At 35.4% G+C, this 19,393-nt stretch overlaps 1 protein-coding gene across 2 annotated transcripts in view; it reads right to left on the reverse strand.

Annotated features, from left to right (window-relative positions):
• Hip14 (palmitoyltransferase Hip14) overlaps positions 1–19,393 on the reverse strand; it is a 216,749-nt gene that overhangs the window by 28,498 nt on the left and 168,858 nt on the right. For both annotated transcript variants that reach the window (XM_081752119.1, XM_081752120.1), the window contains one exon: positions 6,285–6,419. In XM_081752119.1, the coding sequence (XP_081608245.1) occupies positions 6,285–6,419 (135 nt within the window). The remainder of the gene's footprint in view (positions 1–6,284; positions 6,420–19,393) is intronic.

Consider the following 19,393-nt stretch of genomic DNA (forward strand, 5'->3'; position numbering starts at 1 on the left):
AAACGGTTCATCTCATTTACTTAAATTTTAATTGGCCAATATTCGATACACAGGTCTCACAAAAACCAAATAGCCTCTTGTAATCTGATATTTTTGTTTGGTAGTACCATTTTTGACTGATTAATTTTAATTTATCTATCTAAATTTTAGATGGCTCCGTGAAATTAGATACCCGAGGTTTATATTTGAGAAATTTTGTTTAGATTATTGGATGATCTGGCCCACTTAAATGTTAGAAGTTAACCATCTCAATTTTGATTGCCCTGGTACCGTTGAAATTTTACATGAGTACATTAATTTTGCTCTCCGTATCGAAGCGTAAGTTTAAAGGAAGTGCATACACTATTTTTACGAATTTCAAAATCGTTTGGACCATCTGAAATCTGATACGGTTTATTCCATAATTTCACAATTTTTGCGTATTTATGCAGATTTTCAAAATAGAACATATTTGTATTGTCAAGTATATTACTATACATCCAATGCGTTAATTTTATTAACATTAAATTATTTTGTATACCATGAAATTTGATATAAGCACCCCGATCCTACATATCACTGTTACCCCATGGTTTAGACATTCCTTGATTAGAACTTAAAAAAAAAGACCGATATTATGTGAAAATCATTTATTGTAATGGCGAAGGTTTTATATTCAAAAAGACTAATTATGTCCCTCCAAAGTGTTCGAACCTCATTGATCCTCTTTGAGATTAAAAAAAAATTGGAAGGACTGATATGAAGTGAATACGAGGGGCAGTCAATTTCGTCTACCGTATTGTTTCGAATGATTTTAAAACGATCACCTGGTAGATTATTTCGAGCTTTATTTAAATGATATTTAACTTCTTTCCTCTTTTATTAAATGTTTTTGCTTTTTAAAATATTTCGTGTATACCATAATTTTCTTGCAAAAGAAAATCAATTAGGAAAGTTTACATGTTGTAACATGAGAAAAGAATTAACAAATTTAGAGCAATAACAAATACTGACCTCGTCCCGTTAATAAAGAAGTTATATCTCTCTTTCACAATAATTTATTTTAATATATTTTAATCCATTCCAATAAGGACCAAATATCGAGACCCAGATGTGTAACAATATTCTTGCCAAATTTGTTTAATGATATAAGAAGTTAAACTGATACCTTTCCATTGTCTTAAATATAAATAACATAGACTTTCAAATTAACTTTCTGCGTTAGCTGTCAACTATTGCGTACACTTTAGCATCTCCTCTATTACTTAATATCAGGTAGACTAAAACGTGCTGAGCCTTTTGTGCACGAGATAGTGTTAGCAGGGCTCATAGTGGTCTGGTCTCCTGTAAATAGTTGAAAAGTCACCAAAAGCACACGAAAAAGTGACTAAAACCCCATTATGACCCTTCTTTCCTTTGTCAATTTCTCCATCAAATCTCTCTTTTTTGTTGTTTTGTTTCATCTTTTCTTCTTTACTTCTTTTTGAGCTTTCTCCTTTATTAGGTTTCCTAAGTATGCTTTGTAGTTACGGTAAGCAGACTTAGCAGATGCAAGAAGCTTCTGAGTAAGTGGAACCAGTTCTGGCCTATCTCCAAATTTCTTCATCCCAGACATTATATTTAACTTAGCATTTAGAGTTCTCAAAGCCATGAAATATTCAAATTCATCACCTACTCGTAAGAAAAACATACGAGAAGCATAATACAAGACGAATATGATGAACTACCCAAATACACAAACACAACGTTGAGCGGAGCGTTAACTATTACGAGAGAAAACTAAAAGACTATTATGATAGAAGAAAGAATAGACACAGACGGGTTCTCAACACCACCTTTAGAGCCCACTGTGCTTTAGAAAGAATAAAAGCTGAAGTGAGAATAAAGCTAACTGTTTCACATGTGGAAGCAAGTACTGAAGCTTTTAGAAGAGTAATGAGTAACAAGTTTCTGCCTTTTTGCATTTATTTTTATAATATCTCTCTTAGAAAACTGCCAATGCAAAACATAAATCACACAAAAAAGTAATTTTACCTCCCAAAAAAGTAACTTTTAGTTAAAAAAAAAAAAAAAAAAAAAGTGACTCGCTATGAGCCCTGCGTTAGTGTCCCAAATCAAAGGGTATGAATCGGAGTAGGTCCGGCTAAATGTCATTTGCCAGTGACAGTCGAAGTTAATAAATGTACATAAATATACGGCGTAGTGTTTGAATTGTGCCGTAAAGAGGATTGAACTTTCCACAGAACTGCTTTACATTTTACAATTTTATTATTATAAAAGTATAAATGCTACGCTGGTACGAGAAAAAAAAGTGCTGTTTGATGCTCCTCGCAGTGGGCGACCAATTACAGCAAAAGTGGATGATATACTGGCAAAAGTCGAGAAAGACCAGCATGTATACAGTCATGACATAGTCAATGACCGGAACATTCAAACAAGCTCAACGTTTGGGTGCCACACGAACCGACGCACGAACACGATCGAGTTTATTCGATCGAGTTTCTCATTGCGAATCTCTACTGAAGCCATCTCTGAAGTGGTTAATCACGACTAGGGATGTAAAATACCTGGGTATTTATTTCAGTGGGTAAATACCCGGGTATTTACCCAAAATGGGTATTTTAGTGGGTATTTTATGTTTCAATTATTAATAAATGGATTTTTACCGTTTTGAATTTCCGTAATGGATTTTGAAAAATATAATGGTCATTTATATCACCTGCAACAGGAATACTAAATAACCGCCTAATTTATAATTTTTTCTAGTAATTAAAGAATAGGGATGGCCAGACGGATCCGGATCTCGGATATCCGGATTCTATAAGATCCGGATCCGAAATTTCGGATCTGGAATTTCGGATCTTGGATCCGGAATTTTGAATCTTGGATCCGGATCCGAAGTTTTGGATTTTGGATCCAAATCCGAAGTTTCGGATATTGGATCCGGATCTCCGGTTCCTGGGTCCACACCCGAAATTTCGAAGTTCAGATTCGGACTCCTGTTTTGAATATTTTAGGCCTTAGATTGAGACCCAGAACTAAAATATCCATATGTATAAAATTTACTAGGTGAATTTTATCTAACTCAGTGGGAAGACAATTCAATTTAAATGACAAAAGATTACATCAAAATCTCATTTTCACATTTTTCGTGTTAGACCACTGTTGCGTACACCCCATCATTTAGTCTTTAGTATATCTTTAAACGTACTACAAGTATGCCACTTTCATCTCAAGTCAGTAATTGTATAGATCTGCCTTTTGTTATATATTAATCGAGTTAGGATTAAAATTCGATTGTTTGTGAGACCTATGATAATATTTTTAGAATGAGTTATAACGTTGAAAAACTGCATAGTAATGCTGGATATTTTCTTTATGCCACACTGGAAATTAATGTAGTCTATCTTATACAGTCGGTTCTTATAATTAATCCAATGATCTGAACTCCTGCTAAATCATGGATGTCTTTGAATTTTCATCATCATTTCTATTTTTTTTTATTACGAGCAAAATAAATATATAAGCGGTATTTTACATAATACATATAGACGCAGATCAGTCAGTTGATTGCTTAAAGTTTATAGCACAGCTATTACATTTCTAAGACACTGACGGCCTTAAAACAAAATCCATGGCTTTCCCATAAAATCTTAAATCTCTCTATACATATAAAAAGGGCAAAGTCCTGAGTGACTGAGTGAGAGAGTGACAGATTACCGTACAGGCCAAATCGCTTAAGCTACAAACTTGAAATTTGGACAGTTTATAGGCTTTGTGACGTAGGATACCACTAAGGAAGGACTTTGGGAAATTCGACGAGAAAGGGGGAAATGGGGTGGAAAATATTGATGATTCTTGACGTTAGATACTTCAAATTTGGTATTTGGGTTTCTCATTGAAAATAATTTGATATTTGTTTAAGTGTTTTTTGATATTTAAATTAGAAGGGACAGGGAAGATGTAGAAAGTAAAAGAAGGGGTGGTAATTGCAATTATTGCAATTAGAATAATAATATGCCTATATCTCGGAAACTTAAAGGGTTAGAAACATGGAATTTGGTATTTGGACTTCTCACTTAAAATAATTAGATACGTATTTCAACGTTTTTTTGATATGTGGCTCAGAAGGGAAGAAAAAGGGCGAGAAGAAAATAAAGTGGGGATTACAATTATTGTATTAATATGTTCAATCCTTTAAGGTTAGAGACTTGAAATTTGGTATTTGCATTTCTCATTGAAAATAATTTGACACGTGTTTCAGTATTTTTTGACGTTTTAGTAAAAAGGAAAAGAAAAGAGATGGAAAGGAAAGAGGGTGGGGATTATAATTATTATAATAACATGTCGATATCTGGGAACCTCTGAAGGTTAGGAGCATAGAATTTGGTATTTGGACTTTACATTTGAAATAATTAGGTATGTACTTAAGCGTTTATTGATGTATGTCTTAGAAGGGAAGAAAAGAGGCGGGGAGAAAAGACTTTTATATCTCGGAATCCTGGAATGTTAGAGAAATGAAACTTGTTATTTGAACAAAAATTCGTTATGAAATGAAATCCTTGAGTTTTACGTCCCACGCTTATGCCGGTTAGGCTAAAGGAGACGGTGATTATGAGAAATAAATGAAATGGTGGAATGGAGAAAGTGGGAGGAAACGGGAAAACCCCGAGAAAACCCATGAGCACGGTGTTTGTCCACCACAAAGTCCACACGGCGCGAACTGGGATCGAACCAGGGACCCCAAGCACCGGAGGTGAACGCTCTACCACTGATCCACCGCGCCGCCTTAAAAATTCGTTATGTTTGCAGGCGTATGATGTGCGAGGGTGTAGACCAAGCAAATGTGTGGGCTGGGGGGAAAGCCCCCATGTACTTGCACTGAAATTTGGTATATCTCGGGATACCGGAATGTTATTACATACAACTTGATATTTGAACTGAAATTCGGTATGGTTGTAGGTTTACGAGGTACGAGGTCATAGGCCGATCAAATGAGATATCAGAGGGTCTAAGGGCAAATCCCCAGACATTTCTTTTTAAATTGATTATGATTAGAGGCTTTTGTGGTGTGAGGCCCTAGTAACGGGGGTCTAGTGGCGAAGCCCCAACTAGCCGAGGTCTATTAAGTATATAAATGTATTTGCGTAGTGACTGGAAATTGCATGTATGCCTGTGGACAAAATTGCATAAGTAGCCACGAGAAATGACAATCCTTTAAAATAAAAATTTTAAAAAGCTACCAAAATGTACTCTTGAATGAGTTGTATATTATGTTTGCGCAGGGGCGAATCCAGAACGGACTCCTGGAGGGAGCGGATGGATTCTTAGGGGGCGGTTGGGGATGCTAGCAGTGAAAAATTACTTAGATGATCTGAAATTGCCACAAATTACTACTAAAGTACACTGTTAATGGTGGCGCTGGGTAGGGGCGAACGACTTTTCGCCCTCCCCCTGGATCCGCCTATGTGTTTATATGAATGATATAACTCCTTATACAACCTATGCAGAGTTAATAGTAGTGGATTCCTTGTCTGTAGTAGTAGTAATGGACTTGTCTTTATGCTCCTTTATAATAGAAAGGACTTTACACGTCTCGAAGCTTTTCGTGAGCATTTTATCCCACTGTCTTGCTTCATTTTATATGGTGGAACCGACCTCTATTATAATTATAACATAGTTTGTCGAATGGTATATATTTGTGTATTCTTTATTCTATCTTACATTAAATGAAAATAACATAAAACGTGATACTAACTGAGGATGGAATTAATAAGACCTTTCAACGGTCACAAATTATCATCATGATCAAATTTTTGACGAGTTTGTGTAAGTACATGAAAAGTGGAGTCCCAATTTAGAAAAGCAATGCACAGAAAAAACTTGCAACATGATTTATCATGTTGTAACATAACTTCTAAAAATAAATAATAAAAAAGAAGGTTCGACAACACTTCATTACCAATAATAAAATGAATGATACATATAGAAAGTTCCACATTTCAAGTGATTATTTATCTACATAACATATCAACTAAATGGAAGCCTAGGAGAAAGAAACCTTTGAGATTAAGAAAAAGTGCAGAGATCATATAAAACACAAACTCAGAGAGCTGAATAAGTTTCCAGATTGCACTGGCTCAACTCACATGGGATTCAATGGAGAGATATTGTTTCCGCGGCGATGGGTATCCAGGATTTTTTAGGTTATATAGGTAGTTGCTACAATTATTTTATTCTCAGAAAAATTCACACTAAAAAGCATTAACTTCGAGAACTAAGTATGAAAAGTTAAGCCTACTTACATTTCCAAAATCCAAGTACAGGGGAATTGACATGGCATACGACGTTCCAATAAAATGTGCATCCATAAATCATAAATATGCACATCATAAGAAGCATAATTAAGTATCCAATAAAATATTTATGATTTTTAGCACCTAGGGAAATAAAATCGAAAAAACAGTCAGTTAATGGTTTTTAAACATGCTTAATATTTTTTAAATAAACTCTACATATTACTTATTAAAGATTATTTAATCGCTGATTAAGTTAAAAATATAATTATAAAATATTACACATTTAAATAGAAGGGATACGCGCTGGAAATGACTTAATGTTGATCAGTGATAGCCCATTTATAATGTACTACGGGCCAGGGCAAAGTAAGATTCATACCTGAGGGCTAATTTTCATATTCCGTGCCTCCCTGCTTTCCCAGGCGATGGTTCACTGAATGTCCATAAATCATATATTTGCTGCTTCTTTGTTATATTTTGTGTATTATCTTTTTTCTCTCATGTGTCTAGATTCATTTGTACCTACAGAACGAACATCGGAAAGTAACTTTATGAACTTACATTTTTCCAGTAACAGCCCGGTACTAACGGCCTCACCTTTGCAGAATGGCCTGGGTAACCAAAATGTTAATGAAGATATTTTCACACTTAAAAGTAAAGCCTCGATACAGTATACAATACTGTGCAAATTGTTTGGGACGAAGTAAAATGTTACTCTTTTTTGAAATCTAATGCCTTTATATTATGATATGCCTTGATATACACTGATAAATACCTATATCAGTATGAAGTATCTCTTGAACTGCTTTTGTTGGATTAAGAATTTTTTGGTTCGTGATGATGTCTTTCATTTTTTTTCGCATTTACATCTTCTTTTTGGAAACGATGATTTAGATGCTTTGAATGTCATAAAGATACTTAATACTCTTGATCTGCCTATAACAACTGCACATACGATAGTTCTCACTGCCATGAGAGGTGTGCTATTTTGCAGGTTTCCTCTGACTAATATCTCTTTTTAAATAGAGGAAACCAACACGTATCTCACATAGGCAAAAACTCACATTCGCTTGTTACACAAAAAATCACAACTGAAGCTGAAGTGGCTATTTCCGGTTAAAACCAGTCAAATCAAATTCAAATACCTGAAAAAAAAAATCTTATAGTCAAGATCAAATAGTGGCATCACCTCAAGGCAGATACCACAAGTTCCAGACAACAACTGGAATCACATTACAATTCCGAGGAAAACTAGCCTGTACCAATTAATTTGCACGGTAGAGTATTATGATGGCAAGCTGCACTCCTGCTATGCATAGAGTTTATCCTACGGTTATCCATAGGCCGCATGAAACATGCTCATGAACCATCATTACTAATAAATAATTTCAACACAATTTTGCAGTAGCTTTCAATAACTAATATATATATATATATTTGGTCTAGGAATTAATTCGTGCGGGTGGACAAGAGATGGCGCAACGAACGGAGCGTCCCACAGTTCCGTGTATCCACACATGTGTTGCAAACCCCTGTCATCGCGTATCGTTCGTAGTATAGGGCAGTGGATTAAAGCGTCAACAACACCAGTTTGTAGTTAAGTGAACATGGCGCAATTTGTGCCTGATAAAGTGTTTTTGCGGGGTGTCCTTCTGCATTACTTTAACATGCAGAAAAGTGCGACTGAAAGTCATCGTATTTTGGTGGAAGTGTATGGTGACCATGCTCTAGCTGAGCGAACGTGTCAGAAGTGGTTTGCACGGTTTAGAAGTGGTGATTTCGGCTTGGCAGACCAAGAGCGAGCTGGACAGCCAAAAAATTTCAAGACGAAGAATTGACAGCATTGCTCGAGCAGGATTCGTGTCAAACGCAGGAACAACTTGCAGCAGCATTAGGCGTTGATCAAACAACAGTCTCCAAACGCTTGAAAGCCATGGGAATGATTCAAAAGATGTCACATTGGGTTCCACATGAATTGAAAGACAGAGACGTTGAAAGACGAAAAACCATTTGCGAATTGCTGCTTCAACGACAGAGCAGAAAGGGGTTTCTGCATCGAATTATTACGGGTGATGAGAAGTGGATCCATTACGAGAACCCTAAACGAAAAAAGGCCTGGGTGAAACCAGGTGAACCAGGTCCATCACAACCAAAACGAGATATTCACTGTGCAAAGGTTATGCTGTGCATATGGTGGGATATGAAAGGTGTGGTGTACTATGAGCTGCTGCAACCGGGTGAAACTATGAATGGAGAACGTTATCGACGACAATTAATGCGTTTGAAGCAAGCTCTGGCCAGAACACGACCAGAATGGGAGAACAGACATGATAAACTTATTGTTCAACATGATAACGCTCGCCCACAAGTCGCAAAACCGGTCAAAACCTATTTAGAAAATGTCGGATGGGAAGTTTTACCCCACCCGCCGTATTCACCAGACGTTGCTCCTTCGGACTACTACTTGTTCGATTGCATGAACAACGATTTGATTGGACAGCGGTTTACTTCTTCAGAAGATATCGAAACATGGGTCTCTGACTGGATCGCTTCCAAGGATGAGGACTTCTTTCGCCACGGAATCCGTACATTGCCTGACAGATGGGCGAAAGTGGTGGCTAGCGATGGACAATATTTTTCTTAAGGTATTTATGTATTTTGTGTTTGTACTACAGCTTCAATGTGTGCGTACCAACCGCACGAATTAATTCCTAGACCAAATATATATATATATATATATATTACATCATATCAGCGCCTTGAATATCAAATCAATAACTTGGGTAACGAGTTACTGAATTTGAAAACCATATGAATATTTCTAGGGTCAAAACATATATGGATATAAAATGATACAAATATCTGAAAAAAAAACAAAAAAAAACATAGATATCTTGTTTTTCAAATTCCAGATTTATTTAAACTTTCGAACTTGCCAATATAGGATCACACATATAAAAAAAATCGAACTTGGCAATATAGTAAGGAAAATTATGCGTACTATTTAATAAGTTTTAACTAATTTACAGAATGAAAATATCTCAGATATAGTTGCGAATGCACAATCGTGCTTTAAAATTAAAATTAAAATTAAAAAAAAAAAAAAAAAAAAACTTCAAACATTCAAAAAAAGAGAAAACTTATCATCATCCACTACCTACTATATTTTCTGATGCCAGGCTTACAAAGAAACCTTTACAGGGATGATGTATATAAACATTTCTTTTTTGTACCTACGCGTGTAGAGATTCTGAAGAAGTGAGCGAGTGATCTTCGCTTCCTTCCTTCTTCTAACATAATTCTCTTCTGGACTCAAGAAAAGAGCCTAGCGATAATTTTCAACATCAAAACTTTTACAGGGTGTCTACTAAAATCATAAAATCCCCAAAATTACCAAATCATAAAATTTCCTAATATTTTCAAGAGCGAATTTGGGTGCGAATTAGGCCGAATTTTTATCCATGCGATAGAAACGTACTTTGCTTGCGATTTGGTAGCGTCTAAAGCTGATCATAGACATTTTTGGTGGTGAACTTTGACGTTTTATAGAACAAAAATTTACAATCTGTACTCACATTTGAACAGTTAAAAAAATCGTTACCCAAAAGCTAAATTTCGTGACTTTTTCGTGACTTTCATGACCATTTTCTCATTTTGTGACTTTTTCGTGACATTCGTGACTTTCATGACCGATAGACACCCTGTTTTATATGTGTGATAGATTTAATTAAATAGCTACCTGTGACAATAAATCTACTTCACTGAATGTAACATCAATATGTAAAAATGCACGAATTTGGTATATGTAATTCTCATGGAACATGGCTTTGTCTGCGAACTCTTTTCTGGCTATATGGTTATCGTCGGCGCCGGAGACTCGGGTTTGATTCCCTGTGAGAGCTTATGTGGTTCATTCTACGTTAAACTGTATGTCCAAGTCTCGTATAGTCTCAGTGCTGAACGGGACGCTGAAACTCCAAATCAACAAACCAACTACCTTATCTGTGTACTTCAGCCAGTAACAATGAGTTCCAACTGGTGTGGGAAATCTGAGTGTCTTTACAGAGTACATATCTCACTTATAAAGTTATACCATTATAAAGTGGTGAAGTTTTATAGTTACTACTTTTCTGAATACCAGAAAAATATTAATGAACATTTTTACATTTCAACTACACTTAACTTAAAGATTAATATGAGTTATGCTCTTCATTCGAACAAAGGTAATAAGATCGATACCAAACAGAAATAAAAAGTAGGATACACCTAAGTTAAATGTCCTGATTGTAAAATAATCCAACAGTTCCTAATCTGAGATGAACACATATCAAGAGAGCTGTTAATTCATCTATCGCATTCGGTGTAGCTGACAAAACTCTCGAATGACTTTGTGTTTGAACTAATGTCATATGGGTCAAAATACTGATTCGAAACTCCTACCAGAATAGACTACTTTAGGATTAGATATATGAAACATCTGAGAATCGTATGACAGTAGCGCTTTGTTTCTTAAGAAAAGAATTTCTAGTTTACAGGCAGAAAAAGTCATAAAAAACTTTTCACTTTCTATAATTAGTTTTCTTCATTATAATAGGTTGGTTTTGTAAACTGTTTTCACGTGATCACGTGAATTTCTGCCTTTCCCATAGACCAACACTGCTTTTACGTCTGCTTAACCAATTGTTCTTTTGTCACTTCTCCCTATAAAACCTTGCTGAAATTCACTGCTTGGAATACTTTGTGACGGGTGCACTTGGCAGCAAATTTCGAACCCACCTTTGTGCACTGAGTAATTATGTAAAACACTAGAAATACATTTATAAAAAGACATCGGGTTAGTGAGAATTAAATTTTATACTGTGTTTATTTAACCAACGTCACTGACTGGGTTTGAGTTATTACATCATAGGAGAGCTTAATAATTTTTATCTAACAAAATAATTCGATAGCTAGGATTGGATAGATGAATTCCAGTAAAGAAAAGTATTCTTCTTATACTTCTCTCAGTTACATTTTACAGTATATTCGCTCGCATTATATATCACTAAGACACATATCTGAAATCTTTCAGTTTAACGTCCCACGATTATGTCCTTTAGGCTAATGGAGACGGATTATTAAGGCAAGTGAATTACGAGGAACAAATAGGTGGAATGAGAATGTGGGAGGAAATGGGAGAAAACCCATGGACACAATGTTGCCAATTACAAACTAACTTGGCCGGGGATCGAACCAGGGACCCCACGCACCAGAGGTAAACACTCTACGATCGTAAAACCGTGCCCCCTGACGCATATCTGACAAGCTTGCGCATATTTAACTGGTTGACGTGAGATCAGTGCATCGGTTCCTACCACAGACAATATTCTTGGACATATATAACCTGAGTTCTGCACATACATCTTAATATAAAAAGCTTCTCAAATTTCTCATGATAAAGGAGAACTATATGCTCCTTCAGTATTTCTCGGCTACTTACACATATAAGAAACAGAGTGGACAGCCGATATTTTTAAATACAAAATTTTTCGAAATTCGGCTACTTGTGGCAATTCGTAATTTCTATTTCACTTCCTCACGTAAGAGGAGGTTTCTAAACAACGAATTTTTAAATACAAATCTTAAGAAACATAGCTTCTTCTCTTAAATATGTTCCTCAGCAAATAGAAATGAATTCCAATGGAAATGTGCTATCCGGGTACCACTTTTATACGATCACTCTTTATTGATCCTTTGTGAATGTCTCAAAATGTGAACGCAATTTGATTTTGACATTTACACTATGTTATCAATTCACAGACTGATTTGAATTATTCTCTATCACTCGAGCAAAGGACACGAAAGCAATAGCAAATAAGAGATAAGTCGATGGGATAGGCATCAGTTAAGTGTTCTGATAACTGTCAACATGAGTATGAAAATTGAAATGGATAATTTTATTTTTTTTTAAAAGAAAGTATACGAATCGCAAAATTAAGGTGAAATATATTTGAAAATTAATGCTCAAGACAAATAATGGGGACCCGGACAAATCCGCCAAATGACAAATCCGCCAATTACCAAATCTGCCAATTACCAAATGCGCCAAACGCGAAAATGACCAAACGCGCCAATTGTGAAAATGGACAAATCAGCCAATTACCAAATCTGCCAATTACAAAATCTGCCAATGACCAAATCTGCCAATTACCAAATCTGCCAATTACCAAATCTGCCAATTACCAAATCTGCCAAACGCGAAAATGACTAAATGCGCCAATGACGAGAATGGACAAATCTGCCAATTGACAAATCCGCCAATTACCAAATCTGCCAATTACCAAATCTGCCAAACGCGAAAATGACCAAATGCGCCAATCGTGAAAATGGACAAATCAGCCAATTGACAAATCTGCCAATTACCAAATCTGCCAATGACCAAATCCGCCAATTACCAAATCTGCCAATTACCAAATCTGCCAATTGACAAATCTACCAAACGGAAAACACCGAACTATGTTTGTATTATCATCAAATAACTGGGTAGTCTAGTAAAAAGCATACAGAAAGAAAGTATTTATGAATATCAAGCAAGAAACTAAAAGTAATTAATAGAAAGCAATCAAATCAAATATTTGAGGATTTGAACGAGGTAACCATTTAAAATAACATTAACGTTTACTCAATATATGTAAAAAAAAAAAAAAAGAAAAAAAGTTGGTTATTTTATGAAGACCGGAGAGACATGATGTAAAAGTTCAATAAATTGTACATGCTCTAACGCAATGAGATAATTTGTTTGTTCTTATATTTTAATTTTGATGAATTTATAACTGTTAAAAATGAATGTTTTTGTTATTTGCTGGAGTGATTGCCCCCTTTCTGCACTGAGGTTATATTTTTGGGTGCCCGACCTCTTGGGCATTACACTATACTTGCTACAGTTGGCAATACTTCTTAAAATGACGTAGTTGCGAGAAATTTTTAAAACGATCGTTGTTTGTTTTCGTACTTTTGACACTTGACCAACAGTTTTTGGGAGTCGCGATTACTACATATTCTCCTAATTTCACGACTTTTAGCAGTATTGTCAACATTAACATTCATTATCACATCTCCTAAACCATGTAAAATATCAAATTGCTATTACGTGTTGTTTGCCATGACTCCATTTTGGTGTTGTTTGCCACGGTATTGTTCTCTCTAGCTTATCTTATACCACAATCGTGAAGACTTATACAAAATAGACTTATAAGCTAAGGGTTGCCAGATGAGCATATTATAATGATCAAATCTATTATATTATAAACAGAATGCATACAATACGAATTGTCCCAAGCACGTTATTGGGTTACTACGCTATCGGCTGTTAACGCCACAGTTAAATTTATTCAAGGTGAGTTCAAGCACTCAATATAATAATTTGTTTGCTTAGAAACTCTCCAAGTGCATTTTCAAAATTGATATTGCCTACAATTTGTTTGTGTTCGACTATGTAGCCAACGTTAAATCTAGGCATATCATCAGGACTAACAATAAGGGGGGTATAGGAATCCCGATAAATGGGGACCGAAACCTTCCAGAGGGGGCGCGATACGCGATATATATATATATATATATATATATATATATATATATACGTATATATTTCATATCCTTTCTAGAGATCAAATTAAAATTAGATTTAAAAATCTGGATTTAGCGATCTTTTAAACACCTTTGGTGAAAGGAGAAAAATTTAGTCTATTGGTAATACAAAAATTTAGTGACTTATGTATAGTTACTGGGGTATTTTCAAGTCCACACAAAGAGCTCCCTAGTGGATGAGCGGTTAGCGTAGGGACCCAGGTTCTATTCTTGGCGGGAGCTTATTTGGTTCGGATTCCACGTTAAATTGTAGGTCCACGTCTCATATAGCCTCGATGCTGAACGGGACGATAAGACTGAAAATCAAATCTGTCCCACAGAGATTATTAAAATACAAGGGTCGGCAATCCCTCCATAGCATTTCTGAAACAAGATGGAATGTACACGAATTGGAGTGGATTTGAGTTAAGCATCCCATTCAGCAGAAGACTATGAGCCTTGGGCCTACAACTTAACATAGTTTCCGATACACATGAGTTTTTGCCGGTAATCGAACCCGGGTCCCCCATACCAAAGGCGCGTACGCTATCCACATAGCCACAAGGGAGCCCTGTGTACGATTTAAGACTATAAAACCTATGGCAGAAGAAACGGGTAGGTTACCATTAATTCTTCCGGACGTTTGAAGATAAAATCTAGATCATATCAATGTAAGAAATTGAATCCCGCATTTGATACTGAACCACTCCGAGAAGAAATCAGAGAAGAACAATTTAAAATATTGGCTTTTTGATGTAATCGTACACGAGATCGTATCTCAGGTGGATTCTCGGTGTACAGAAATGAGATATATTTACTTGACTTTTCAAGCAATTCTCAGAGTAAACACTTTGGATGACAGTGTCACAATCAAGAAATTAATTACAATCTACTCTGATGACTTCAATTGTAATTTTGTCAAAGAGAAACAAGTATATAAGTCAGTCTCTGTGCAGCTACTTTCTCGGATCTTCACAATAAAAATTATAAATTGATGTTATATTTGTGTTTCCTGAACTTCAGAATTTCCTCGCGCGAAGTGGATTTTGTGGTGAACAAACACAGTGTGTCTGAGGTTTCTCGGGGTTCTTCTTCCTCCCATTTTCTTCATTACACTATTTTTCATTCATTCTTATCATTACCATATCCTTTAGCTTACACGGCATAAGGGTAGGACGCATCGGCGCAAATCTGTCTTCAACATTCCCCCCCCCCCCCCCCAATGAGTAAGACCGTTCTCATATATATATCCTAACTATATATAAAATTACATGAGCTGACATAAATTATTGAGCACTTCCTGTAGTGCTACAATAATTAAATTTGGCATGATTGTAGCTTTCCGGAACTAACCCACAGGAAAATTGTCAAAAGTGAATATTTTTAATTTTGTAGGGCGTCTAAAGAGGGGATGAAAAATTTCCCCATGTTATTTAAATGGACCTTTTTTTGAATTTATAATCTCATGTTTTAGGTACTTAGAATTGGAATAGAAACTTGAAATTCGGTATGGTTACACATTTTCGTTAGCACTACCTAAGTAAATCAGTACAAGTAAAAAATTCCGACCTTAGAGTGGTTTTATAGGGAACTGAAAAATCTTTCCCATGTTATTTATATAGGACACCTTTTTACCCTCAAATTATTGAGCACTTCCTGCAGGGCTACAATGATTAAATTTGACATGATTATAGCTTTTTGGGACAAACCCACAGGAAAATTGCCAAATATGAATATTTTTAATTTTTAGGGTGTCTAAAGAGGGGATGAAGAATTTCCCCATGTTATTTAAATGAGACTTTTTCTGGACCTATAATCTCATGTTTTAGGTACTTAGAATTGGAATAAAAACTTCAAATTCGGTATGCTTGTACGTTTTCGTTATCTTTACCTAAGTGTATAACGAAATACTTTGGATAGATTAATAATTACCTGCACCTTGGGCAGAAAGTGCTCATACATAAGCAATATACTTAATAGAATGTTAATTTAATAATAACAAAAGAAGAATGTTTTTAAGATCTGTAAGAGATGTTGATAGTGTTATGTAGTTAGTTGCTATGTAATTGTTTATGGATACCTAATCATCATGTCTGTGTGCATGACAGTTTGAACGAAAATATATTATAAAGTGTATCAACTAATAAACCATTTAGTACCGTTCATCGACTTTATAATTCTGATAGAAAAGGTGAGAATAGTATATGTAATTATTAAAGATATTTTTACATGCAAACAATTGCTACCACTCGAGATTCATATATCAACGATCGAACCAGGTTGACGACTACCCTTGGTGAGTCGTTATAAAGAATCATCAGAAATGAAAATTTCTAACCGTAAAGTGGTTTCATGGGGAACTGAAAAATCTTTCCAATGTTATTTATATGGGACGTCTTCTGAGTGACGTATTCGCTCACGGCCAACTGTACGTCGCACTTGGACGTGTCCGATCAAGGGATTCATTTGTATTACTGGTTCAGTCTGAAAGAATAATTGAAGGAACCGCTTTTGTAAAGAATGTTGTATACCCACAACTTCTACGATAGTTCCTTTTAGTGAGTGATAGCTATGGAATTACCCAGGGAACAACACCATTGGACTTTCATTTCGGAGTATGATACATGTCTGCTGCAAAAATTCCTTTTCACTTATACTTGATGGTAACGTAAGGGTCTACGCAAAAAGAAATCCCTTTAAGCTTCTTTATGGAGAATGCTTGGTGCCTGTCCAAATACAAATCATATTGAACTTCATTTTGACACTATGATACGAACCTTCCCAGACACAAATACCACTTACGTTCCAGTTTTTTTAGTATACGAAAGACATGACGAAGCAAAAGCTTTCAAACAAAGGAGTATGCGTGTAGCAGGATACCACAGGGGTGGTGTGGAAATACTACAAAGTTACAAGAAAAAGAATCGACCTTTGTCTTACAAATATGCAAGAGTTATGGTCGAACAAAAATCCCAGATTTCTTTTTTGAAAATTATAAATAAGAAAAAAAAAACTCTGAAAATGAGAATCCAACATCATCATTCATTATATAATAAGTCGATAAATTGTGGTTGACAAAACAAAGGTTGCTATAAAAAAATAAACTGTGAGTTATTAAGCAGAGTATTAAGGAGCAAAGGATGATAAATATGAGATCTGGGGATGTTGGGCCGATTTAAGGAAACATTAAGAATAAATGCACGAATATATGACATGCGAGGCAGTAGGCCGAGCAAATACGGGGGTCTGGGGGCGAAGCCTCCAGCTGGCCAAAGGCTAGTATATATATATAAGCGATGTTCAAAATATTTATGAAGTTGAAAAACAATGCTGTGAAGGATCAGAGGAGCAGAATTGTCTTCAGTGGCGTATTTAGGAGGCTATCGGGCTCAAGTCCCCCCCCCCCCCGAAATAAATTTGTTAGTTTTTCGCATTCCACGTACAACAATAATCCTTCTTACTATTTCTAAGAATGCAATTGACTTTCCATTTTCTTATGCTCTTTGTTCACAAATAATACTGTATTTGTCAAGTTTCATTCCATGTAAGAACTGCGTCCTTTTGTTTTTTTCTTTCGTCCTTTCTACTTTTCTGTTTCTTTTTCTTGACGTTACTTTCTTTCATTTCGCCTATCATACTTTATCGACCGTTGTCAGTTGTGATTCAAGTGGGCCGTTGTCAGTAGTACCAAAACTAAGAGGAGTTGATAAGAGAAACTGGTGTTCCACACCAACATGCGCGGATATCAACATGACAGGACTTTAGTTATTATAATAAAGGAAAAAATATATCGTTTAGTTATTTTTAAAAGAAGGAAATATTTGAATTAAAGAAAATCAAAACGGGGGAATAATTAGTCAAGGAAGTTAGGAAGGCCAAGAGGATGCTTCCTTTTTCTTGTATGAATAGAATAAAGGGTTAGATTCACTCATAAGTTTTTGTATCATATCATATATACAATTTATCGATCTGCAATTCTTGCCACTATAACTTCAATTTATGCATAAATTAAAATATATTTAATTCTCAAACTCAGATGGGCAATTGCACTCCCACTTCCTTCCTTGTGTTGGGCATAGCCCCTCGAAACAAAATACTAAGTACGCCTTATTCTATAGAAGGGAGATGAAACTCATATTACGGTAGATGAATCTGATCAACTGTTGTGGAGTATATTATATATTAGGCGATGTAGGTGAAGTAGTTGTACATATCAGTATTACAAATCACTGCCGTGAACACATTCTGAAATCTGAATACACGCATATTTATAATTGGTATATTTCTAATTAGGCATCCACAAAGATCAACGTTAAAATTGTTTTATAATAATATAATAAAATAAATGTCTTCCCCAAAACTATGAAGAAAGAATATCAATTATGTATGACGCAACAATACTGTTTGAGCAAAATGATGATAATCTCAATAACACTACATGAATCGTTATAGAAATCTAACGCATGTCATATACTCTTTAGTTAACAGATGTAACCTTAAGATTATGGAGAAAAATATTCCAGCAATTGAATTCTTTTCTTTGCTTACGAAGCATCCTCTCTCAAAAGTAAAATTGGTACACGGAAATACGTAGGAACAAACCATGGTTCGATCTAGCAGAGAAGAGAAAACAGGCAAAATTATGTTGGCTAAAAAATCCGAATGAAATAACTACACAAAATTTCGTCGATATCAGGCGGGAAACTTGCAAACAAAGAAACGCGATTTTTTGAAAGCTAAAATTTAAGAACTTGAAAATAATAGTAAAAATAAAAACATTCGAGACATGTATAAAGGGATCAACGGATTTAAGGAAGGCTATCAACCTCGTGCTTATATATTAAAGAAAGCTGATGGAACAGTTTTCACTGATACAGATAGCATTTTAAATAGATGGAAAGATTTCTTTGATGATTTGCTTAACACCCAGTCAAAAACAAATGTGAGTGGAGAAAGAGAGATACTCACAGCAGAACCGTATATTCCAGAACCCAACCGAATAGAAGTAGAAATCGCTATAAAGAAATTAAAGAAATACAAATCTCCGGGTGTAAACGAAATTCCGGCTGAGCTAATTTTAGCTGGAGGCGAAAAATTGTGGAACAAGATACACAAACTCATTCTCCTTATCTACAACAAGGAAGAATTGCCACAAGAGGGGAAAGAATCAATCATTGTTTCAATCCACAAGAAAGGCGACAAAACTGACTGTAATAATTATCGACGCATCTCTCTTCTGTCAACATCCTATAAAATCCTTTCGAACCTGCTATTAGCAAGATTGACCCCATACGCAGATGAAATTATTGAAGATTATCAGTGTGGATTTAGAAGAAATCGATCAACTATCGACCAAATATTTACCATTCGCCAAATACTCGAAAAGAAGTGGGAATACAGTAGCCCGGCACATCAACTATTTATTGATTTTAGAAAGGCTTACGACTCGGTTAGGAGAGAAACATTGTACAACGTTCTTACAGAATTTGGAATGCCGGAAAAGCTAATTA

The sequence above is a fragment of the Thermobia domestica genome, chromosome 3 (genome assembly GCF_964235325.1).
Source record: "Thermobia domestica chromosome 3, izTheDome1.hap1.1, whole genome shotgun sequence".
NCBI classification, from domain to species: domain Eukaryota; kingdom Metazoa; phylum Arthropoda; class Insecta; order Zygentoma; family Lepismatidae; genus Thermobia; species Thermobia domestica.